Source organism: Anolis sagrei, chromosome 9 (genome assembly GCF_037176765.1).
Source record: "Anolis sagrei isolate rAnoSag1 chromosome 9, rAnoSag1.mat, whole genome shotgun sequence".
In the NCBI taxonomy this organism is placed as follows: Eukaryota; Metazoa; Chordata; class Lepidosauria; order Squamata; family Dactyloidae; genus Anolis; species Anolis sagrei.
The window spans coordinates 22,316,662-22,341,515 of NC_090029.1; the positions used below are offsets into that span (position 1 = coordinate 22,316,662).

A 24,854-nucleotide genomic window follows, 5' to 3' on the forward strand; every position below is an offset into this window, starting at 1 on the left:
ATATATTTATATATGAAATATATTTATATATTAAATCTAGCACATATATCTCGTTTGCTGTGACATACTGTGTTTTTGTGTCAGTAAAATAATAATACATTTTATTTATATTCTGTTTTATATCCCCAGAGGGACTCAGAACAGATTACAGTACATATGAGGCAAACATTCAATGTCTTTTACACAAACAATGACATATAATACACAAATAAGGCAAAGTCCTTCCCCTTTTTCCATTTCCGGCGACTGGAGGCGATGCTCAACTTCCAGCCTTACGGAGGTGCTGTTGTTCTATTTTCCATGACAAAGGAGCCTGCTGTCCATAGACATCTCTGATCTTTTTGCCACCATGCCTGCATGAGGCACCCTTTTACCTTCCCTCCAAGGTGGTACCTATTAATCTACTTGCATTGCATGCTTTCGAACTGCTGGGTTGGCAGGAGCTAGGACTGACGGTCGAGAGCTCACCCTGACTTGCGGCTTTGAACTGTTGATCCTCCAGTCAGCAACCTTTCTTGCAGCTAGCGTTTTTAACTGCTGTGCTACCGTGGCCCCCTTTGAACTGGATTATATGGCAGTGTTGACTCAAGTCTGGATCTACACTATCATATAATCCAGATTATCTGCTTTGAACTGGATTATATGAGTCTACAGTGCCATATAATGCAGATGTTTAATGATTTGTGGTGCTATTGCTTTTAAATGCTTAATGATTTTGTATTGTGTATACCTAAATTGTTGTAAACCGCTCTGAGTCGCCTAAGGACTGAGAAGAGCGGCATACAAATAAAGTAAATAAATAAATAATAAATAAATTCAAAGCAGATAAGCAGTATTTTAGATGGCAGTATAGATCTAATCCAAGTCTCTGTGATATCTTCTCCTTTCCTTTGCCCTTAGCCTTCCTCTCTTTTATTTCCAGAGTTTCTTAAGAGTTTTCTAAGGCCTCATCTACACTGCCATCTAATTCTGTTTTTGAATCCAGATTATCTGCTTTGAACTGGATTATATGGCAGTGTAGACTCGTCCCGCCAGGGAGAGAAGGCGCACTATAAATAAAGTGTTGTTGTTGTTGTTGTTATATAATCCAGTTCCAGGGGCCCTCCAGTGGCACAGCAGATTAAACCCCTGAGCTGCTGAACTTACTGACTGAAAGGTCAGCGGTTCGAACACGGGGAGCGGGGTGAGCTCCCATTGTTAGGCTCAGCTTCTGCCAACCTAACAATTCAAAAACATGCAAATGTGAGTAGATGAATAGGTACCACTTCTGCAGGAAGGTAATGGTGCTCCAGGCAGTCATGTTGGCCACATGACCTAGGAGGTGTCTATGGACAACACCGGCTCTTCATCTTAGAAATTGAGATGAGCAGCACCCCCTAGAGTCGGACACAACTGAATGTAGGGGAAGCCTCTACCTTTACTTTACTATAATCCAGTTCAAATCAGATAACCTGGATTCAGGAACTGAATCATATGGCATTTTATATCTATCCTAAAATGTTGCTCTTTGAGTAAAATGTCTGCTTATGTATTTTAAGAACACCTTTATCCCTTTCCTTGGGTTTGAGAGTTTTGACTCCTTTTCCCCTTTTGATTAAGCAAAAGATTAATTTGTGTTGTGATATTAGCTCTTTTTCAGTGGCCCCTGAAGATACTATCAGGAAAACTCTTCAGGAGCAGACCGGAGCCATTTTTCCCTTGATACATTTAAATTTTAAAGAATTTTTATTAGTTTGTGTTGGGTAGGTTTGTTTGGGCAGAAAAAGAGATATTGCCAGAGCAGGTAAAGAGATATCCAGAGACCAGGATCTTAATAGACTGCATGCTGTACGTGTGGGTGAGAGACAATGCCTGCAGAAAAGAACATGTGTCCTCGGTAGGGAAAGTACACAAAGTTATTCAGCAACTTAAGTTGCTGTGCTTCTTCCTCTTCTCGGGCAGCAGAGATGCCCCACATTGCGCAGGAAATGCCACTCTGTCCAGGAGGGATTTTAAGTGTTATTGTGGCTCAGGAGACTCACAAGGTGTTGACATGTTTGTCATCTTTGTTGCAAATGTTCTCCCATCTGATCCACTTATTTCGTTGACAGCCTCGTGGACAACAGCTGTGTTATGGGGTGCAAAGCAGGCATGTTCTTGATCAAGGAACCGGTGCGATGTGAAAACTGCCGCTCAAACTGCCGGACATGTACAGGTATGTGAACTGTCTGCAAGGGGACTCAATTGAATGGCTGTAGGACAGATGGGATGGCAGATGGGAACAATGCACACCAAATTGTGCTTTGGAGTTCAAGTTTGGTTGGATCCAGGCTCATGTAATTAGTCCATTTGGAAGCTGGGAGCCTCTTCTCTCTCCCCAGAGATTGGCCACAGTCCCAAAAGCTGCTCTGTGTATGCTCAAGGGCTTGCATGAACTTCAAGAGATTCTCCTTTGAATGCGTAACTTCTAAGCTGTATCACTGCTTTTGAAGCAGGGTTGAGCTTGAGCCTCCTGGGCACCGGGCACCTTGATCCCAGAGCGTCTTATCTCCTTCACTCCCAGGCTTCTTCATTAGAGGAGAGAACTCATTCAGGGTGGGATTTCAGGCCTTATTTTGTAAAATTTATATCAACTTTACATTCATTTCAGCGAGTGTTGTGAGTTGTTGTTTTTTTTTTCCAAACAGTAATAAGGGCAACAGAAATCCATGGCATGTAGGTCAAACAGTCAGGAAGTTATTAATAAGTCTGTGCTCTACTTAGATATTTATTTATTTACTAGCTGTACCCGCCACGCGTTACTGTGGCAAACCTTCCCTCCCTCTTTCTCTCCTTCTTTCTTTTTCACATCCCTTCCCTTCCTCTTTCCTTCCTTCCCTCTTTTTCTTTCCCTTCTTCTTTCTTCCTTCTCTACCTGTTTCTTTTCTCACTTCCTTTGCTCTTTGGTCCCATCCTTCTTTATCTCTTTCCTTCCTTCCTTCCTTCCTTCCTTCCTTCCTTCCTTCCTTCCTTCCTTCCCTCCCTCCCTCCCTCCCTCCCTCCCTCCCTCCCTCTTTCTCTCCTTCTTTCTTTTTCTCCTTCCTTCCCTCCCTCTTTCCTTCCTTCCCTCTTTTTCTTTCCCTTCTTCTTTCTTCCTTCTCTACCTGTTTCTTTTCTCACTTCCTTTGCTCTTTGGTCCCATCCTTCCTTATCTCCTTCCCTCCCTCCCTCCCTCCCTCTTTCTCTCCTTTCTTTTTCTCCTTCCTTCCCTCCCTCTTTCCTTCCTTCCCTCTTTTTCTTTCCCTTCTTCTTTCTTCCTTCTCTACCTGTTTCTTTTCTCACTTCCTTTGCTCTTTGGTCCCATCCTTCCTTATCTCTTTCCTTCCTTCCTTCCTTCCTTCCTTCCTTCCTTCCTTCCTTCCCTCTTTCTCTCTTTCGTTCCTTCTCTCCTTCCTTCCCTCTTTCACTTTTTTATTTCCGTATCTCCTTCCTTCCTTCTCTACCTCTCCTTCTTTCCCTCTTTCTCTCCATCCTTCGTTCCTTCCCCCTTTCTGTGTATGTGTTTTGTGTGTGCATATATGTGTGTATATATTTCTGTATATATTTGTGTATATCTATATAAATAAAAATGTAATGTTCGTTTGTGGGATTCACAGAACTCAAAAACCACTGGAGGAAATGACACCAAATTTGGACAGCATACACCAAACAACCCAACGTATGTCCTTCACTCAAAAAAAAATTGAGTTTGTCGTTTGGGAGTTGTAGTTGCTGGGATTCATAGTTCACCAACAATCAAAGAGCATTCTGAACCCCACCAATGATGAAATTGAAGCAAACTTGGCACACAGTTCTCCCATGATCAACAGAAAATACTGGGAAAGGTTTGGTGGGCAGTGTCCTTTGGTTTTGGAGTTGTAGTTCACCTACATCCAGAGATCACTGTGGACTCAAACAATGATGGATCTGGACCAAACTCTACACAAATACTCAATATGCCCAAATGTGAACACTGGTGGAGTTTGGGGAAAATAGAATCTTGACATTTGCGAGTTGTAGTTTCTGGGATTTATAGTTCACCTACAATCACAGAGCATTCTGAGCCCCACCAACGATAGAATTGGGCCAAACCTCCCACACAGAACCCCCATGTGGGCCACAGCAATGTGTGGCAGGGGACAGCTAGTGTGTATATATGTGTGTTTGTGTACATATGTGGTTTTGCATATGCGTTGTAATGTATTTGTTTGTTTTTTGGATGTTTAAGTCTCTTCTGCTGTATTTTTCAGTGTTTTATGAGTGATGGTTACTCATTGGCCTGATAGGTGTATTGTGTCCAAATTTCATGTCAATTTGTCCAGTGTTTTTTGAGTTATATTAATCCCACAAACGAATATTACATTTTATGTATATAGATTTATTTATTTACGACCTTTATATGCCGCCCTTCTCACCCAGAATGGGACTTATTTATTTATTTCGTACTAGTTGTCCCCTGCCATGCCCAGTCTGTGTATGTTTTGTATGTTTACGTTATGTGTATATGTGTGTATATATTTGTTTGCATATATATATGGTTTTATACATGTGTTGTAATGTATTTTTTGGCTTTTTAAATCCCTTCCGCTGTGTTTTTCAGTGTTTTTATGAGTGATGGTCACTCGTTGGCATGATAGGTGTATTGTGTCCAAATTTGGTGTCAATTTGTCCAGTAGTTTTTGAGTTATGTTAATCCCGCAAACAAACATTACATTTTTATTTATATAGATCAAAGGCATTGCATAAATTAGTATAAAACTGATAAAAATAGAAGGAGCACAGGCGGCTAAATATATTTTGACCAAAAATGGGCAACAGCGATGGCATTGTCTGTAGCCTTCAACAATTCTTCCTCTGTACATGAGGCAGGACATAGTGGACAAGCATTCAGCTGCGGAGTTGTCTGTTCTTCTCCACAATCACACAAAGTGTGGGATTCTTTTAGGTCGTGCCATTTTGCCAGGTTGTCTTTTGATCTGCCCACCCCACTTCTGAGTCTTATATTATTGAAGGATTCCTATGATGGTCTTCAAGAGGAGCAGCGATCTGCTCTAATTCCCAAAGCCAATTCTATGCCCTTTTCTGCTAGAGCCGTAACTGCTCGATTTCCCAGTTGGTTGCTGAGGAGAGCAGCTGTATCTTTGGTTCAAAGACACAGTACAAATATCCTGGTGACCCTTTGAAAGAGAACATGGGGGGCCTGTCCCTACATTTTATGGCCAACCATCTGAGCAGCTTCCCAGCGCAAGTCCTACAATTTGGAGACCCACAAGCCATTTGTTCCCTGTCGGAAGCACTCATTTTTCAGTTTCCCTTTTATCACCGGATCTGTAGCCAAATGCCCACCGGGAAGCATTAATGTCTCCTGTGAAGCGTTATTTGAATTCGTCAATCTGGCCTTGCCTCTTGTATGGACGAGTCCTGCTGGGATCTGCTACTCCTCCTCGTGTGTCCTACTTTGAGTTATTTGCTCAAAGTGTCTAGACAGAAAGATGCTTTTTTCAAAGTACTTCATAAAGCTCAAGGTCTACTTAGGACCTCATGGTATTAATACATTGATTTGACATGCTTCAAACAGAGCTGGGATTTTTCCCAGAGATGGAATGGAAAGCAATTGGCAAACAGCAAAGGGAGATGGTGATTGGCCTCTTTTTTCAAGAACTGTGCAGCATAGCCATTAAGAGTATTGAACTAGGACGGCAGGAAACGTAAAGGCCACCCAGCCGTGAAGTTCTTCATTGACTGACCTTGAGCCTGTCAAGTGCCTTTGACTTAACCGTTCCTACAGGATGGTCAGGATAAATTTGGGGCAGGAAGAGTTGAAGAACCATGAAAGAATAATGGGCTATTAAAGTACTGAAAAAGAGAGGGATGAATTCGGCCTGGGCAATGGTTCTAAAGTACTTACAAAACTAAAGTTCTGGTGGTGAAAATTTCAAAACTCTAACAAAACTCTCAAAATTTCATTATAAATGGCAGTTCCTAATTGGTTCTGTCGTAAAAATCGCCAATTTTTTTTTGTTGTGTCAGGAGCTACTTGAGAAACTGCAAGTCGCTTCTGGTGTGAGAGAATTGGCCGTCTATAAGGATGTTACCCAGGGGATGCCCGGATTATTTGATGTTTTATCATCCTTCTGGGAGGCTTCTCTCATGTCCCTGCATGAGGAGTTGGAGCTGATAGAGGGAGCTCATCCGCCTCTCCCCAGATTCGAACCTGCGACCTGTCGGTCTTCAGTCCTGCCGGCACAGGAGTTTAACCCACTGCGTCACCGGGGGCTCCCAATAATGAAATAATGAAATAATAATTAAATTATGAAAGTTTTGTTAGAGTTCTGAAATTTTCACCACCAGAACTTTAGTTTTGTATGTACTTTAGAACCATTTAGAACCATGGATTGCCCAGGCCTAGCATGAATACACACACACTATGGCAGTGTTTCTCAACCTGGGGGTCAGGACCGCTAGGGGGGGGCGTCGCAAGGGCGTGTCAGAGGGGTTGCCAAAGACCATCAGAAAACACAGTCTTTTCTGTTGGTCATGGGGGTTCTGTGTGGGAAGTTTGGCCCAATCCTATCATTGGTGGAGTTCTGAATGCTCTTTAATTGTAGCTGAACTATAAATCCCAGCAACTACAACTCCCAAATGTCAAGGTTTATTTCCACAAACTCCACCAGTGTTCACATTCGGGCATATTGAGTATCTGTGCCAAGTGTGGTCCAGATCCATCACTGTTTGAGTCCAAAGTGCTCTCTGGGTGTAGATGAACTACAACTCCAAAACTCAAGGTCAATGCCCACCAAACCTTTCCAGTATTTTCTGTTGGTCTTGACAATTCTGTGTGCCAAGTTTGGTTCAATTCCATCATTGATTGAGTTCTGAATGCTCTTTGATTGTAGCTGAACTATAAATCCCAGCAACTACAACTCCCAAATGTTAAAGTCTATTTCCCCAAACTCCACCAGTGTTCATATTCGGGCATATTGAGTATCTGTGCCAAGTGTGGTCCAGATCCATCACTGTTTGAGTCCAAAGTGCTCTCTGGGTGTAGATGAACTACAACTCCAAAACTCAAGATCAATGCCCACCAAACCCAGTATTTTCTGTTGGTCTTGGGAGTTCTGTGTGCCAAGTTTGGTTCAATTCCATCATTGGTGGAGTTCTGAATGTTCTTTGATTGTAGGCAAACTATAAATCCCAGCAACTACAACTCCCAAATAACAAAATAAATCTCTCCCATCCCCAGCAGTATTCAAATTTGGCCGTATTGGGTATTTGTGCCAAATTTGGTGCAATGAATGAAAATACATCCTGCATATTGGATATTTACATTATAATTCATAACAGTAGCAGAATTACAGTTATGAAGTAGCAACGAAAAGAATGTTATGGTTGGGGGCCACCACAACATAAGGAACTATATTAAGGGGTCGCGGCTATAGGAAAGTTGAGAAACACTGCACTATGGTCCAAGCTTGTGGCATTAAATTAAAAGCCAGCGCTGGGTGTTGCTCTGTTTTTGTATATTTATAGTTATATAGTCAGATTTCCACCACCGTACTAACTTGAACACACCCAGTCTCATCAGATTTTGGCAGCTAAGCAGAATCATGCCTGGTTTGTCCTGAAATGAGAGGTCCATGCAGAATAGCAGTAGGAAATAATGCAGTTTGAAACCCCAAAGACCACTACGTCCCGACATATTGGTTGGATCCCAAAACTCTTAGTTTAAAAAAGTAAACAAATCCAAGGTTTAGGCCCCATAGGCAAAGCTGGCAATTTCCTTTTGCTGCAGTAAAAAGAACTGCCAGAAAAATCAATCCAGGTCTTGGTAACTGGCTGCTTATGCAGAAATGCCTTTTAATGTGGGGTGTATTTGTTTATTTGTTTATTTATTTACTACGTTTATATCACACCCTTCTCACCCCAATAGGGGGACTCAGAGACGGTCACAAAAGGCAACAATTCAATGCCATACATATACATAAATACATAGATACAGTAAAAGTAAACATATGCATTAAAACTCAAAAAGCAACATCAATATTAAAACAATTCTCAAGCCATTTCTTGATATGTTTTTAAACGATTGTAATTCAGTGTTTAGGAGCCCCTGGTGCCGAAAGGTCAGTGGTTCAAATCTGGGGAGTGGGGTGAGCTCCTGCTGTTAGCCCCAGCTTCTGCCAACCTAGAAGTTCAAAAACATGCAAATGTGAGTAGATCAATGGGTACTGCTTAGATAAATAGGTACTACTCTGGCATGCAAATGTGAGTAGATCTGTAGGTACCGCTTCTGCAAGAAGGTAATAGTGCTCCATGCATTCATGTTGGCCACATGACCTTGGAGGTGTCTATGGACAACACCATCTCTTCGGCTTCGAAATGGAGATGAGCACCACCCCCCAAAGTCAGACACAACTAGACTTAATGCCAAGAGGAAACCTTTACCTTTACTTTAAATCAGTATTTAGTTTAAATAGTATAAGTAAATGCTTTTAACTGTTCTCTAATGTTATGAATGATTGCTTTTTGCCAAATTCCAATGTGTTTCCTGAGCTGCCTTACATTCTGGAGGAAAAGCAGCCTGAGAATCTCTACAGTCTGGTAGCGTTGCCTCCCTGAAAAACCAAATAAGAGAAATCTAAATTCTGTGTGCATGAAAGAACAAAGATGTGCCAGTCGAGCACTAGTTGGTGTGGAATTTATAGAGGAAGCAGATGGCTTTTGCATTACAGTGTCCTTGCTGCCTGGGGTCAGGACACAAAGCCTCTCTGACTTGGTTTTCTTTGCATAATGTTAGGAAACAGAAGTTGCTTTTTCTTGCTCTCTCTTGCCATAACTGCTTGCATTTCAGTTCTGATCTTTTCACACATGCAACAATGATTGCTGTGATAAATACATTGCTGGTTCCTGCTAATATTGTGCATTCTTCCTTTGTTTTTGTTTCTTCTAAGGGATTTTGTCATAATAATAATAGTAATAATAATAATAATAATAATAGCACTTTATTTATATTCTGCTCTATCTCCCCAAGGGACTTAGAGCAGATTACAACATACACATTCAATACCTTTAATACAGTGAAATGACAATGACACACCCATACACAGAATAAAGGGTAAAGGCTTCCCCTTTCATCTCCGGCTTCGGGAGGCAGTGTTCAACTCCAGCCATGGAGAGGTGCTCTTTTTCCATTTCCAAGCCGAGGAGTCTGTTGTCCGTAGACACCTCCTGATCATGTTACTGGCATGGCACTATGATCAATTCTCTGTGTTCAAATATAGTGATTTTATATTGCCTCATATGTTTATTTATACTGTTTCTTGTATTTTATTTTATTTTGTTCTATTGTTGTATTCTTATATTGTACATTTGCATTGTTGTATTGCTGGGCTTGGCCTCATGAAAGCCACCTCAAGTCCCCTTGGTGAGATGGTGGCGGGGTATAAATAAAGCTGTTGTTATTATTATTATTATTATTATTATTATTATTATTATTATTATGGCTGCATGGGCACCTTTACTACCTTCTCGACAAAGCAATACCTATTGGTCTACCAACATTTGCAAGTTTTTGAACTGCTAGGTTGGCAGGAGCTAGGGCTAACAGCGGGCGTTCACCCCAACCTGTGGCTTCTAACTGCCAGCCTTCTGGTCAGCAATTCAACAGCACAAGGGTTTAACCCATTGCGTCATCCGCAGCCTTTTTGTTATTATCCAGGAGGATGATATCTCTGGGTGCTTCCTAGCCACCCATAATTATTGATCAATTATTGGATGGCTCAATTGATTCGATGTGGTGCCAAACAACTCCGTTTCCTCTTCTGTATCCACCTTGCATTTAATACTGATATTATTTCTCTGACTGGCAGGCATATTTTTCCTGTTGTTCTTTAGGGCCAGGGCGAGAGGACTGTACGCAGTGTGGCAGGAACTCCTATGACTGGAAATGTGTCTCTTCATGTGGAGAGAACTATTATGCTGACGAGGTGCCTGGACTCCCATACAAAGTCTGCAGAAGGTAAGACCTCTTTCAACAGCGTGGTCCCAAAGCCCTGCTATTATAGAAGCTGTGGCAATTGCTACTAGAAATATCCCTAACTTTCATTGTATTTAAGTGACAACAGTTGTAGATTATTTGCCAGAATATCCCTCAGGTGTTGTTAGACTTCGATTCCAAGAAGCCAGTGGTCAGGTAGTAGTAGTAGTAGTAGTAGTAGTAGTAATCTATATAAATAAAAATGTCATGTTTGTTTGTGGGATTATCATAACTCAAAAACTACTGAACGAATTGACACCAAATTTGGACACAATACGTCTATCAGGACAACGAGTCACCATCACTCATAAAAACACCGAAAAACACAGTGGAAGGGACTTTAAAAGCCTAAAAAGCAAAAAGATGCTACAGCGCATGTGCAAAAACAACCCCCCTGGCAAACAAAACACACAATAGCATATCCACACTCTCTTCCAGACTACAGCTCCCAGCATCCCCTAGACCAGGCCCTTTAGGAGAGGAGGATGATCCAAACGCACTGCTTTCAAGCTGCAAGCTTGCTTCTTGGATTTTTTGAGAGCATCCCAATCCCTGCATATTCCCAATTTCCTATTCTTGGACTGCAAATCCCAGCAATCCTCCAGATAAATAGATTAGATAGAGATAGATAGGTAGGCAGATTGATTGATCAGGAGGACTGCTGGGAGTTGCAGTCCAATAGGTAGAGAAGGAAGAAAGAAGAGGACGGGAAAGGGAAAGAAAAGGGGGGAAAGAAGGGAAGAGAAAGAGAAGGAAGGAAGGAGAGAAGGAAAGAAAAAAGGGAAGGAAGGAGAGAAAGAAAGGAGAGAAAGAGGGAGGGAAGGTTGGCCACAGCAACGCGTGGCGGGTACAGCTAGTAATAATAATAATACTTTATTTATATTCTGCTTTATCTCCCCGGAGGGACTCAGAGCTGATTACTCTACACATTCAATGCCATTTACACATGAACAACAACATACAATACACAAATAAGGTAAAGGCCTTCCCCTTTTTCACCTCCGGCATCTGGAGGCCCACTCATCAGATGTTTGTTTGTTTTTAAAATAGTTTATTAAAGCTTATGAGAACCAAAAACAACAACAATTCCATTAGAAGCCAAAACCATGAAAACATATTCAAAACTAAAAACTCTGGTATGTTTTAAGTGAAGACAAATTGATCGAGGTGGATTCGGATCGATCCAGTTGTCTACGCATCAGAAACACCTACCAGGATGGATTGGTGCTGGCAAGCGTCATCATTGTCTGTCTCCCTGATCAGTGCCGCCAACGCTGCTGCCTTGCCAAACAAGGCTGGAAGGATCCCTCGAGGGGGATCCTTCCAGCCCTGATCAGCAAAGGAGACATGCAAAGGCAATGTCTGCCAGCACCAATCTGTCTGGGCACCCAGGCATACGATCATCCTTCCTTACCCAGCAATCAGCCCTTTCCTCCCATGTGGAGCCAAAGAGCCCTTGCGCCCAAGCTTTGCATGCAGCTATTGTGGAAACCTCACCATTTCCTTGCTGGCAGTTCTCCCTCTTGAACAGGTGGGCAGGCAAGGGTCTTTATGCATGCAATGGCTTTGCGTGCACATTCCAGAAAACCCCATCAGCATCCTGGGCATTGCAGAAGCATGCATCCCATCAGAGAGCAGGCGGGTGGAAATGGAGGTCAGGGCACTGGTGCAGATGTGCTGTCAGCCATCCAACTGCCTGAACACCAAGACCGATTCCGTATTTTTGTATTGAAGTTTCTTTATTTACATTTATTTATATATTAATTTATGTACTTTATTTATAGTTTACTTTATTGCTTTATGCATGGCACTCGTGTGATGAATCTCAGAATAGAATACTCCCGAATGCACCCAGGCTTTTTCAGCTGATAATAGACACACCCTCAATACGAAGCAGCATCATATACATTTTTGAAGGCTTTCACTGGGTTGTTGTAGATTTTTCAGCCGATATGGCCTTGTTCTAGAAGCATTCTCTCCTGATGTTTTGCCTGCATCTATGGCAAGCATCCTCAGAGGCTGTGAGGTCTGAGCTTGCCATAGATGCAGATGAAATGTCAGGAGAGAGTGCTTCTAAGAGCATGGCTATATAGCCCGAAAAACCGACAACAATCCAGCTTCATATATTCCTGTCTTTAAGAAAAGACCATGCCTGCATGTTTACTATCCTGCAGGTGCATTTAAAAAGAAGTTTACTTATTTATTTATATTCCGCCCATCTCACCCCGAAGGGGACTCCGGGCAGATCACAGAACATACATATGTGGCAAATATTCAATACCGTTTTATACACAACTAGACAGACAATTATACATAGATAAGATATATATATATCGGCTTTCCCCATCTTTCTGGCATCTTGGAAGGTGTTGTCTTGATTCCATCCACCCGGGGGAAAGGTAGTATTGCTCCATCTCTCTGCCGAAGAACTAGTTCGCAACTTTCTCCTTTGGATTGAATCGTAGGCATTCCTTCTGGGTGCCTCAGAATACCTCCCCAACTTTTTTATTGATCTATTTATCTAATCACATTTTTGCTTTTGAACTGCTAGGTGGGCTAAGGCTAGGAACTCGCCCTGATCCAGCTTCGAACTGGCAGCCTTTCAACTGGCAATATTGACTACAGCTGGTGTTTAACCTGCTGTGCTAAAGCTGGCCCTTTAATTTGTATTTCTTCTCTTTAGTGCTCTTTAGTTTCATGATCTGGGTTTAGTGCTCTTTAGTTTCATGATCTGGGTGTTATGCCATTATGGCAGTGGGTTAACCCTGCTTTTGCCTCATTCTTACTGAATGATGTTGTGGCTCTCCTGGTGTTTTTCCGATGTAGAAATTCATTTTTTTCACGCAGGAAATAATCCTATTCATGTCCCCCTTTCTTGTTATTTATTTATTTATTTATTTGCTGCATTTGTTGACCACCGTTCTCAGCCCTAGGGCGACTCACGGCGGTGTACAACATATAAAAGACAATTTACAATAAAGCAACAACGAGAAATCAACATATCACTAATACACAATAATACAATTACACTAAAATAATCCGCTCCGTCTTATCGTAAAATCATAACCAATCTCGTAGTCCATATTCCGTTCCAGTTGTCATTACCAGTTAATGTAACACTCAGTTAAATGCCTTCTCAAATAGCCATGTCTTTAGGCTCTTACGGAAAGACATAAGGGAGGGCGCCTGTCTGATGTCAACAGGGAGGGTGTTCCACAGCCGGGGAGCCACCACCGAGAAGGCCCTCTCTCTCGTCCCCGCCAGACGTGCCTGTGAAGCAGGCGGGATCGAGGGAAGGGCCTCCCCAGACGATCTCAAGGCCCTCGTGGGCTCATAGGCCGAGATGCGGTCCGAAAGGTATTTTGGGCCGGAACCGTTTAGGGCTTTGTAGGATAACACCAGCACCTTAAATTGGGCCCGGTAGCAGATAGGCAGCCAGTGGAGCTGGAACAACAAGGGCGTTGTATGCTCCCTGCGTCCCGCTCCTGTTAGTAACATGGCTGCCACGCGCTGGACTAGCTGAAGCTTCCGGGCCGTCTTCAAGGGCAGCCCCACGTAGAGAGCGTTGCAGTAGTCAAGGCGGGATGTGACCAGAGCGTGTACCACCGTGGCCAAGTCAGACTTCCCGAGGTACGGGCGCAGCTGGCGCACGAGCCTAAGCTGTGCAAATGCTCCCCTAGTCACCGCTGAAACCTGGAGATCCAGGCTCAACGATGAATCCAGGGTCACACCCAAGCTGCGAACCTGTTATGTAATGTTCATCAACCTGTTATGGTTGAGCAACTGATTTTAATATGAATACCTATCTCATTTCTCAGCAAAGAAGGGAGGAACATCTTCTAAACTGGGTTGCTTCTTCCACATGCTCCAGAAAAAGAAAGACTTTCTACAGTAGTATCCCAATTTAGAGGAGCAAAGCCTAGAATGTCAGTCTTTTCCCTGACGTCACTTTCCAATAGGATGCCTTTACTTCTGCTTTGCTTCCTCGCGTATGAGCTGCTTCAGTCCTTGCGGCCTTTTTGCTTTCTCTTTGGTTTGTTTCTCTGTTTTGCCTTCCCTTTTTCTCTCTATTCCCCTTTTTAAAAATCTTCTTTAAATTTTCTGGGGGAACTCTATCTAGGCAGAAGCTATGGACACTATAATTTTGACTCCATTACCAGCAGTCAAGAAGCGCCTCTTTGGACGCAGGATGTCTCGGTCTTATATAAAACACTGGCCTCTTTCTTAGGCACTTGACACTTGAATTTCTCAAGTGTTTCCCAACACCTTGAAAATGCTTCTTGGAGTTTTATAGGCAAAACTCAGCCAGTTATAATAATACAGTAATACACTTTGTTTATATTCCGCTCTTCGCCCTTAGGGGACTCAGAGTGGACTCAGAGCGGATTACAGCATTTACATACATAGGCAAACATTAAATGCCTTTACAACCATGTACAATGAGACACACAAACAAAGGCAGAGGCTTCTCCTTTCATTTCCGGCTTCTGGAGGTGGTGCTGATCTCTGGCTTTGGGGAGGTGTTTTCTCCGTTTTCAAACTGAGTAGCCTGCATTATCACCTCCTAGTTGTGTGGCCGGCAAGATTGCTTGGAGCATCTCTTTGCCTTTTCCCGCTGAAGCGGTACCTATTTATCTACTCACATTTGCATGTTTTCAAACTGCTAGGTTGGCAGGAGCTGGAGCTGATGGACGGGAGCTCACACCGTCTTGCAGATTCAAACTGCCAACCTTCAGGTCAGCAGTTCATCAGCACAAGGGTTTAACCCATCGTGCCACCACGGCTCCAATTATAGACCCAAAGGAAATGTATTATTCATGTTGGAGATAGACCAGGGGATGAGGATCACATCACACCCACAAATGTGGAGATTCCTCAAGGACCTGTCATTGCTGTCCCCAATTACAGTACGTTGCTCCCCATCCTGGGACCTTCCCGCCGCCTCGAAAGCTCTGACGATTCCACCCTTCGATCAAAGAGCTCTGTATCATCAAATCTGACTTTGCTGAGCTTCGACTGGACCTGGCCTTCATCAAGGTGAACTCTACTTTCTATACAGAACAGGAGATGATGCTTCCATTCTTCTGTCTTTCGCTTTCAATGGAATTGGAGGAGATATGGGAGACCTTGGATATTCTCAGAGCCATCCTCAGCTACCTGAAAAGGATGAGCAGCTTCCATTTCCTTTCAGGATAAGAAGGTTTCCATCTCCATCCTGAGTAGATAGCTCAGGTCCCACCTTTATGACCTGTTATGAGTCTCCACCTCCAGAAAATATCACTGCACACTCCGTAAGGGATGCAGCCACATCTGCCCGCTAATGCTTCTCTAGTGGAGCTCCACATGACAATCACCATCTATAGTTGTTAGGCATTTATTTATTTATTTATCGTGTCAGAAGTGAAATGAGAATACAGTTATCATGTATACAAAAACCACAAACAAAGTTATAAATTTGGTATTATACTAAATGTCCTTTGACTAGTAGCTGGCCACTTCCAGTGCCTCTGGTGTTGCTGTAAGAAGGTCCTCCATTGTGCATGTGGCAGGGCTCAGACTGCAATGTCGTAAGTGGTCTGTGGTTTGCTCTTCTCCACACTCGCATGTCTTGGACTTCACATTGTATCCCCATTTCTTAAGGTTAGCTCTGCATCTCATGGTGCCAAAATGCAGTCTGTTCAGCACCTTCCAAGTCATTCAGTCTTCTGTGTGCCCAGGAGGGAGTTTCTCATCTGGCATCAGCCACTCATTGAGGTTCCAGGTTTTAACCTGCCACTTTTGGACTCTCGCTTGCTGAGGTGTTCCAGCAAGTATTTCTGTAGATCTTAGAAAGCTATTTCTTGATTTAAAACATTGGTATGCTGGCTGATATCCGAACAGAGTATGGGCCAAAGATGTCACTGCCTTAGTCCTTTCATTACAGGCTGCTACTTCCCAACAGATGTCAGGTGCTGCAATACCAGCTAAACAATATAATTTCTCCAGCGGCGTTGAGCATAGACAACCTGTGATAATGTGGCATGCCTCATTAAGAGCCACATCCACTGTTTTAACATGGTGAGATGTATTCCATACTGGACATGTGTATTCGGCAGCAGAATAGCCAAGCGCAAGGGGAGATGTCTTCACTGTGTCTAGTTGTGATCCCCAGGTTGTACCAGTCAGCTTTCGTACGATATTATTTCTAGCACCCACTTTTTGCTTCATAGTCAATCAGTGCTTCTTATAAGTCAGAGCATGGTCCAGAGTGACTCCCAGGTATTTGGGTGTGTGCAATGCTCCAGTGGGATTCCTTCCCAGGTGATTCTCAGAGCTCGAGTTGCTTGTCTGTTCTTAAGATGAAAATCACACGTCTGTGTTTTAGATGAATTAGGAATCAGTTGGTTTTCCCTGTAATAGGCAGTAAGAGCACCTAAAGCTTCGGAGAGCTTCTGTCCAACCATTTCAAAGATTGAGTGGTGATGGCACAATCGTCACCATAGATGGATATTGATTAACTGGGCCTGATGAGATTCAGTTGTCAACTGATAGCTCTATCCCCCTCATGGCAGACACAGGGAAGACAAGGCAGATGTCTTCACTATGTCTGGTTGTGATCCCCAGGTTGTGCCAGTCAGCTTTCGTAAGATATTATTTCTAGCACTCACTTTTTACTTGATAGTGAAGTAGTGCTTCTTGTAAGTCAGAGCATGGTCCAGGGTAACTCCCAGGTATTTTGGTTGCTGCAATGATCCAGTATTATGGCATTACAAACATGATAGTTAATGCTGTGTTTGGCAGGAAGGTGTCACAACACCAAATTAAAATCCAAAACAGTGGGATGCTAGCCTCACCCTGTTGGTGCATCCCAATTCAGAGGATGTTCCTCTCTTCTGCTGGTAATAGGAACAATGGTCTTTCCTGTGTTATGTTCATTTCCATCAGAAAAGGGAGAAATCTTACCCTGTCAACAGAATAAATCAGACTGTTCTCTCCATTTTGGAGAGTAAGTTATGTCACCAGATGTTTCCCATTCCTCATTCTGACCTCGTTCTGTATATTCCCTAAATAAAAATACATTTGTGAAGGGTTGTTTTCCCCTCTCTGGAGTCTTTGTTTCTTTGGCTGTGTTGGTGACTCACTTTCTACTAGGGGTTGCTCCTCTATCTGGGGATACAGGGAGCTCTTTCTTCTTCCTGCCTCTTGGAGCGAGTGGGAGGCGCAACCCAATTCCAAACAGGCTCATCTTTTATCTGCAGAAAATGAGTATATCATAGGCAGCAAGAACAACAACATTGCTTTCTGCTTCATTGTGAGACTGATTAAATAGAGGGTGCAGGTTAAATGTAGTCTGGTTGTCCCTCCCCTAATAATCTCTGGCAAAGGAAATTTAGGATACATCTACATTGCCATATAATTATCAAATCAGATAATCCAGACTATCTTCTTTGATTTGGATGATCTAAAACTGGACCTACTCTGCCCTGTATTGCTAGATCCGATCTCAGATTATTTTCTTATCCCAGATTATCTGTCGTATAATCCAGTTCAAAGCAGATAATTTGGGATCAGATCCTGCAATATAATCTATATAAATAAAAATGTAATGTTCGTTTTGTGGGATTAACATAACTCAAAAACCACCGGACGAACTGACACCAAATTTGGACACTACACCCCTAACAGACCATCGAGTGACCATCACTCTTAACTCCCCCTCAAAAAAAAAACAGCAGAAAGGACTTAAAACCCCAAAAAGCTAAATGATGAAAAGCCAAATGACGATACAAAAAAAAGGGAAGAGGGAGGGAAGGAAGGGGAGAAAGAAAGAGGAAAAGACAGAAGGAAAGAGAGAAGGAAGCATGGAAGCAAAGAGCAGAGAAAGGAAGGAAGGAGGTAGAGAAGGAAGAAAGGAGAAGGAAAAGAAAATGGGGAAGGAAGGAAAAAGGTAGAGAAGAAAGGAAGGAGAGAAGGAAAGAAAAGAGCAGAGAAAGGAAGGAAGGAGGTAGAGAAGGAAGAAAGGAGAAGGAAAAGAAAATGGGGAAGGAAGGAAAGAGGGAGCAAAGGAAGGAGAGGGAGGGAGGGAAGAAAAGGAAAGAAAGAAGAAAGAATGGAAGCAAAAAGCAAAGGAAGGAATGAAAGAGAAGGAAGAAAGGAGAGAAAGAGGGAGGGAAGGAAAGAGAGAAGGAAGGATGGAAGCAAAAAGCAAAAGGAAGGAACGAAAGAGAAGGAAGAAAGGAGAGAAAGAGGGAGAGAAGGAGAGAGAGAAAGAAGGATGGAAGCAAAAAGTGAAGGAGGGAAGGAAAGGGGTAGAGAAGGAAGAAAGGAGAGAAAGTGGAAGGAAGAGAAAAGGGGAAGTAAGGAAAGAGGTAGGGAAGGAAGGACAGAAAGGAAGAAGAAAGGAGAGAGGGAGCTAAGGAAGGAGAGAAAGAGGGAGGGAAAGTTGAGCATGGCAGATACAGCTAGTAAACTATATAAATAAAAATGTAATGTATGTATGTGGGATTAACAGAACTCAGAAACCACTGGTCAAATTGACACCAAATTTGGACACAATGCATGTATCAGGCCAACGAGTGACCATCACTCATAAAAACACTGAAAAACACAACAAAAGAGACTTAAAAAACAAAAAAAATACATTACGACGCATGTGCAAAACCACACATATATACGCAAACACACATATACACATATATACGCACACAAAACACATATACACAGACTGAGCCACAGGAAAACATGGCAGGGGACAGTTAGTAGTAGTAGTAGTAGTAGTAGTAGTAGTAGTAGTAATATAGACTTTATTTATATTCTGCTCTATCTCCCTGAAGGGACTCAGGGCGGATTACAAAACACATATATTCAGCAAACATTCAGTGCCGTTACACAATTAACAAGAACAGACGATACATAAACAGAGGTAAAGACTTCCCCATCTTTTTCTATTTCCGGCATCTGGAGGCTGTGCTCGACTCCAGCCACAAGGGAAGTGCTGTTATTCCACCTTCCATGCTGACATCCATAGACGTCTTCCTGATCAAATCACAGCAATGTCCTTATGGGTGCCTTTTATTACTTCCCTGCTTAAAGTGGTACCTATTTATCTACTCACATTTCTGTTTTCGATCTGCTAGGTGAGCAGAAGCAGGGGCTGATGTTAGGTGCTCACCCCGACTTAGGCTTAAACTGCCAACCTTTCGATCAGCAGGATTTTCTGCAGCTTAGCGGTTTAGCCCGCTGTGCTAAGCCTGCCCCCTTAGATATAGGCCAGTTGATCCAGCCTGAGTCTACACTGCCATATAATCCAGTTCAAAGCTGATAAACTGGATTTTAGATGACAGTGTAAATGGGACCTGAGGCTGGATCTACACCGCCCTGTATCCCAGAATCCGATCCCAGGTTATCTGCTTTGAACAGAATTATATGAGTCTACACTGTCAGATAATCTGGCGTAAACAGACCATCTGGGATCAGATCCCAGAGCAGTGTAGATCCAGCCTTAGACTGTCTCATTGTGATAACATGTACCATGGTGTAACTTTTTAAAAAATATTTTGAAATTATGTTACAAACCAGTAATAATTTTAAAAAATCTTTTGGGAACATTGTTGCTGTTTTTAATGTAATTTCATGTATTTCCACACTCCAGCTCTGTGCTTTCTATAATGTTAGCAGCATGCAGTTAGTTACCAGAAATGCTTGATTTTTGTTTGTTCCTCAGATGTGAAAACAACTGTACAACCTGTGATAGCTCTGGGAAAAAATGTCTCCAGTGTAAAGAAGGCTTCAGCTTGTTCAATGGCTCTTGCGTTGCAAATGACAGATGCCGCAATAGTAAGTACTTTGGTGGAGTTTTACCCAAAAAAGTTCAACTGCATGCATTTCCAGTTACACATATAGCCTGGTAGTCCATTTTGAATGCTTCTGATAATTCAAAATATGAGCCATAATCGAGAAAACAATATATGGTTGGAAACCACTGCCTGTGTCTGAAGAGTAGGGTAGGCAATAGGGTTTTTAAAATAAATTAAAGGGGGTCAAATGATCTCCCCCATGGAGTGCTGGAAAAAATGTCAAAATGAATTCCCAATAAATAAAATAAATATACTCTCAGTAGGGATATTGGATAATGAAAATGAACAAGTGTTTGGCAAAATGATAAAAAAAATTAAAGCAAAATGGAATGAGATTGATTGGTGACCTCTTAAGCCAGTGTTTCTCAACCTTCCTAATACCATGACTCCTTAATACAGTTCGCCATGCCATGGTGACCCCCAACCATAAAATTATTTTCGTTGCTACTTCATAACTGTCATTTTGCTACTATTATGGATCGTAATGTAAATATCCGAGATGCAGGATGTATTTTCATTCACTGGACCAAATTTGGCACAATTACCCAATACACCCAAATTTGAATACTGTTGGGTTGGTGGGGGGATCGATTCTGTCATTTGGGAGTTGCTGGGATTTACCTATAATCAAAGAGCATTCTGAACTCCACCAACGATGGAATTGAACCAAACTTGGCACACAAACTCCCATGATGAACTGGAAATACTGAAAGTGTTTGGGGGGAATTGACCTTGAGTATAGGAGTTGTAGTTCATCTACATCCAGAGAGTACTGCGGACTCAAACAATGATTAATCTGGACCAAACTTAGCATAGATACTCAGTATCTCCAAATGTAAACACTAATGGAGTTTGGGGGAAATAGGCCTTGACATTTGGGAGTTGTTATTTCTGGAATGTATAGTTCACCTATAATCAAAGAGCATTCTGACCACACCAACTATATAATTGGGTCAAACTTCCCACACAGAACCCCCTGTGTTTTCTGATGGTCTTTGTCGACCGCCCCAGGAGTTGTGACCCTCAGGTTGAGAAACTCTGTCTTAAACATTGATGGTACATTAAAATATTGGGATATGATCAAAAACAAGTGTGGACAAAGCTATCGACTGTTATGGAATGGTTTGAAAGAGGATTATAGAGTGGAGGAGAAAAGAAAGCCCAGAAACTCATTTTGATCCGGCCTGAGGCTGTTAGGGATTGTGGGAGTTGAAGTCCAAAACACCTGGAGGGCCTAGGTTTGCCCATGCCTTTCCCATCTTGCAATAAGTCCTTCCCCATCTTGAAACCCTTGTGACAAAGTCAGAACATGTTATTTTTGGTTTTGCGGCACTTGTGCCCATTCTGATTCAAACGAAATGTTCACATCTACGTTCTTCTCTCCTTTTTAGCCGATGACCTCTTCTGCGAGTTGGTGAAGTCAAACAAGCTGTGTGAGCGCAAGATCTTATTCCAGTTTTGCTGTCGGACATGCCTCTTGACCGGTTAAATACCCGCTCTTTGGAGACCTGGTTGCTGATGGGACCGGACACCGCTGCTCCCTTTTCCCCGCAGCTTCGGCTGAAGCTCCAGCTTGCAACTCCGATTGCTTTCAATACCCCCTGCCAGCTTCAGCTTGGTTTCTACAGTGTCCCATCTGGCAATCCTTAATCCAGGCCATCTTATTACCTGGCTCATTGAGTTTCTAAAAGGCAGGAAAACATAGTAGGGATGCAAATTGCACCATGAATCTTTCTCAGAAATGGATACAGAGGCGTTGTCTTAATGCATGGCCATCAACCTCTCCAAACCAGAGGAGAGTGTCCCTCCCACCAGAAAAAGAAAAGATGGCAATATTTCAAGGTGGCTTATGAATTCCTCGGACTGGTTTTGCTAGAGTTGCATTCTCTCGCTATCCGATGCAGCTCCTTTTGGCAAAATTACAATGGGAAATAAGCACATTCCAGGTTGCCTTTGAGTAGCAAGGTGGCCTTAAGCTTGTATTTTGGCAAAGACCAAAGAGTGAGCAGGAAAGAAGTCAGGAGCGCTCTTCATTTATCCCAAAGTATACATGGAGTTGTTTCGAGAAGCTAACTTTTAAGTGATTGTTGGGTTGCTGTGAGTTTTCCGGGCTGTATGGCCATGTTCCAGAAGCATTCTCTTCTGATGCTTTGCCCACATCGAAGTGATCCATTGTAACGTTTAGAGACAGCATTGTCCTGAGAGACTGGATTGGAAGCCTGTATGAAATCACTGGTAACGAATGCATCTCTTGACTGAATAGTTTCCTCTCTCCAGCAACAAAATGTTTGCATCTCCCCTCATGTTTAGTTCTTGATTGATTCATGGCTTCATTTTTCTACCTCCTAAAGCCTTTTTCCTTTAAGAATAGCTCCATTACTTCAGTCAGCAAACTTTTTACAAAATTTTCCATTTAGCCAACGAGGAAAGGACGAAAACAACCCCTAAACGGCATTACCCAACCCATCTGAATGTATTCACTCCATATACATTATAGATATACACACACATATACATACATATAATATATATATTTTATAGTTTTGTCATGTGGCGTTCATATAATTGTGTTAAAATATATCGGGCAATGTTGTCTTACAGGTTTTTTAACTTATGCAGTCATTGCCTTTCTTAAATTTTTTTGGACAAAGCGGATTTTTTATATCTCAAGGTGCCACCAAAACCCTTTCAGTGACATCTTTGTTAAACTTCCTACGAAAAACGTCTCCTTGTTGGTCCTCAGACATGTGTAAACAAGAGCGGGTTCACATCGTCGGCTATCTTAATAAGTTCAACCTCCAGCCCGTGAAATTGGTAGTCAAACATTAATTGGCTCTTCACAAAGTGGGCTTCTAACCTCTCTTTTCTCGGGCTAAAATTAACCGCTTTTGGAGCCACGCTCCCTCAAACTGGGCCAAATGAATAGTGAAAGCGGACAGTCTTTCAGGTCACTGGAACGGAAATCGGCAAGGTGACCAGAACATGAATAAAATGTTTGTAATCCCAATGAGCTACTCTGTACCATTTTTTCCCCAACCAACCAAAGTAAATTGTTTTATTTTGCTATGAAGAATAACCTTCTTCTGTGTAGTCTTTTTGTGCGTGAGAGAGAAAGAGAAAAGCAATCCATATGGAACATTGAGTTTGATGCAGCTACACTGTAGAATTAATGCAGTTTGATACCACTTGAACTACAGTGGGTCTGTCACGGGAGCTGTAATTTTAGCCTTCTCTGCCAAAGAGGGTCTAGTACAGGCATGGGCAAACTTCAACCCTCCAGGTGTTTTGGACTACAAATCCCAGGGTTAGGGTTAAGTTTAGTGTCCGTCATTGGTAGGGGTCACAGTGGTCTGTTAGGGTTAGTGGTCAGGGTCCATCATTGGTGGGTCCATCTAGTAATAAATATGTTTATATATGTACATATGCTATAGATATCATTGTTTTCTAGAGTTAGAAGGGACCCCCTAAAAGCCATCCATTCCAACTTCCTTCTGCCAGATGGGGAGGCACCATCTAAGCCCTCCCGACAGATGGCTGTCAAGCCATATATAAGTCACCACACTTCTGATAGATCTGATTGAGAAAAAGAGAGATATAGCATCAAAGCCTAGATGCCTAAGGGCCATCTAGTCCAACCCCATTTTGCCATACAGGGAGACACCATCCAAGCCCTCTTGACAGATGGCCATCCAACCATAAATGTGTTCATATATGTATATAAATAAAAATGTAATGTTTGTTTGTGGGATTAACATAACTCAAAAACCACTGGGTGAATTGACACAAAATTTGGACACAATACACCTATCTGGCCAACGAGTGACCATCACTCAGAAAAACACAGCGAACGAGACTTTAAAAGCCAAAAAATAAAAATGCATTACAATGCATGTGCAAAACCACATATATACACATATACACCAATATATACACACACATATACACATATATACTCACACAAAACACATATACACAGACGGCCACAACAATGCATGGCAGGGGATGGCTAGTATATGATAGATGTGCCAGAGTTGGAAGGCACTTCTAAAGGCCATCCAATCAGACCCTATTTTGCCAGGCAAAAAGGCACAAACAAAACCCCGCTGACAGATGGCCATGCCATTATTCAGAGACGGCCATAGATATGTCAATATGACCTATCTAGCTAGCTAGCTAGCTATTCACACTAGATATATCCTAGAGTCTTAGAGCTGGAATGAACCCCAAGGGCCATCCAGTCCAATCCTATTTTGCCATACAGGAAGACATCAGCAAGCACTCCTGAAAGATACCCATATTTAGCCATAGATATGATAGATATTACATATAGGTAAAGGTAAAGGCTTTCCCCTAATATTAAGTCCAGTTGTGCCCTACTCTGGGGTGTGGTTCTCATCTCCATTGCTAGGCCGAAGAGCCGGCGCTGTCCATAGACACCTAGGTCATGTGGCCACCATAACTGCATGGAGTGCCGTTACCTTCCTGCCGAAGCGGTACCTATTGATCTATTCACATTTGCATGTTTTCAAACTGCTAGGTTGGCAAAAGCTGGGACTGACAGCGGAAGCTCACGCCACTCTCCGGATTCGAACCTGTGACCTTTCGGTCAACAAGCTCAGCAGGGGGCTCCTATATATGTATAGGTATAGCTATATAATAAAAGCTAAGACCTGAACCTAATCCTAACTCTAATCACTGTGACCCCCACCAAAGCCAGACCCTAACCCTGACACTGACCATGACCTTGACACTCACCCTAACTCTAACGATAACCCCACTAATGACAGATCCTAACCCTAACACAGACCACTGGGATCCCTACTAATAACAGATCCTAAACCTAACACAAACACTAACCCTGCTCAGTTTTGGCAGAAACAGCCTTAGACACAAGTGAAAGTAAATAAAAAGGCTTTACTTCAGCCAAAATAAAGATAAGGCAAAAAGTAAAGCAGAAAGTACAATAATACATGGTCCTCTAGCAA

General features: G+C 42.5%; 1 protein-coding gene across 3 annotated transcripts in view; it reads left to right on the plus strand.

Annotated features, from left to right (window-relative positions):
* The window catches only part of PCSK6 (proprotein convertase subtilisin/kexin type 6), a 125,333-nt gene extending 102,388 nt beyond the window's left edge, over positions 1-22,945 (plus strand). For 2 of the 3 annotated variants that reach the window (XM_060755490.2, XM_060755488.2), the window contains exons 18-22: positions 2,091-2,194; positions 9,892-10,015; positions 14,942-15,070; positions 19,737-19,849; positions 21,261-22,945. In XM_060755490.2, the coding sequence (XP_060611473.2) occupies positions 2,091-2,194; positions 9,892-10,015; positions 14,942-15,070; positions 19,737-19,849; positions 21,261-21,358 (568 nt within the window). In that variant the 3' untranslated portion in view covers positions 21,359-22,945. The remainder of the gene's footprint in view (positions 1-2,090; positions 2,195-9,891; positions 10,016-14,941; positions 15,071-19,736; positions 19,850-21,260) is intronic. The other variant, XM_060755489.2, reaches the window with a different exon arrangement.
* Positions 22,946-24,854: the final 1,909 nt, after the last annotated feature.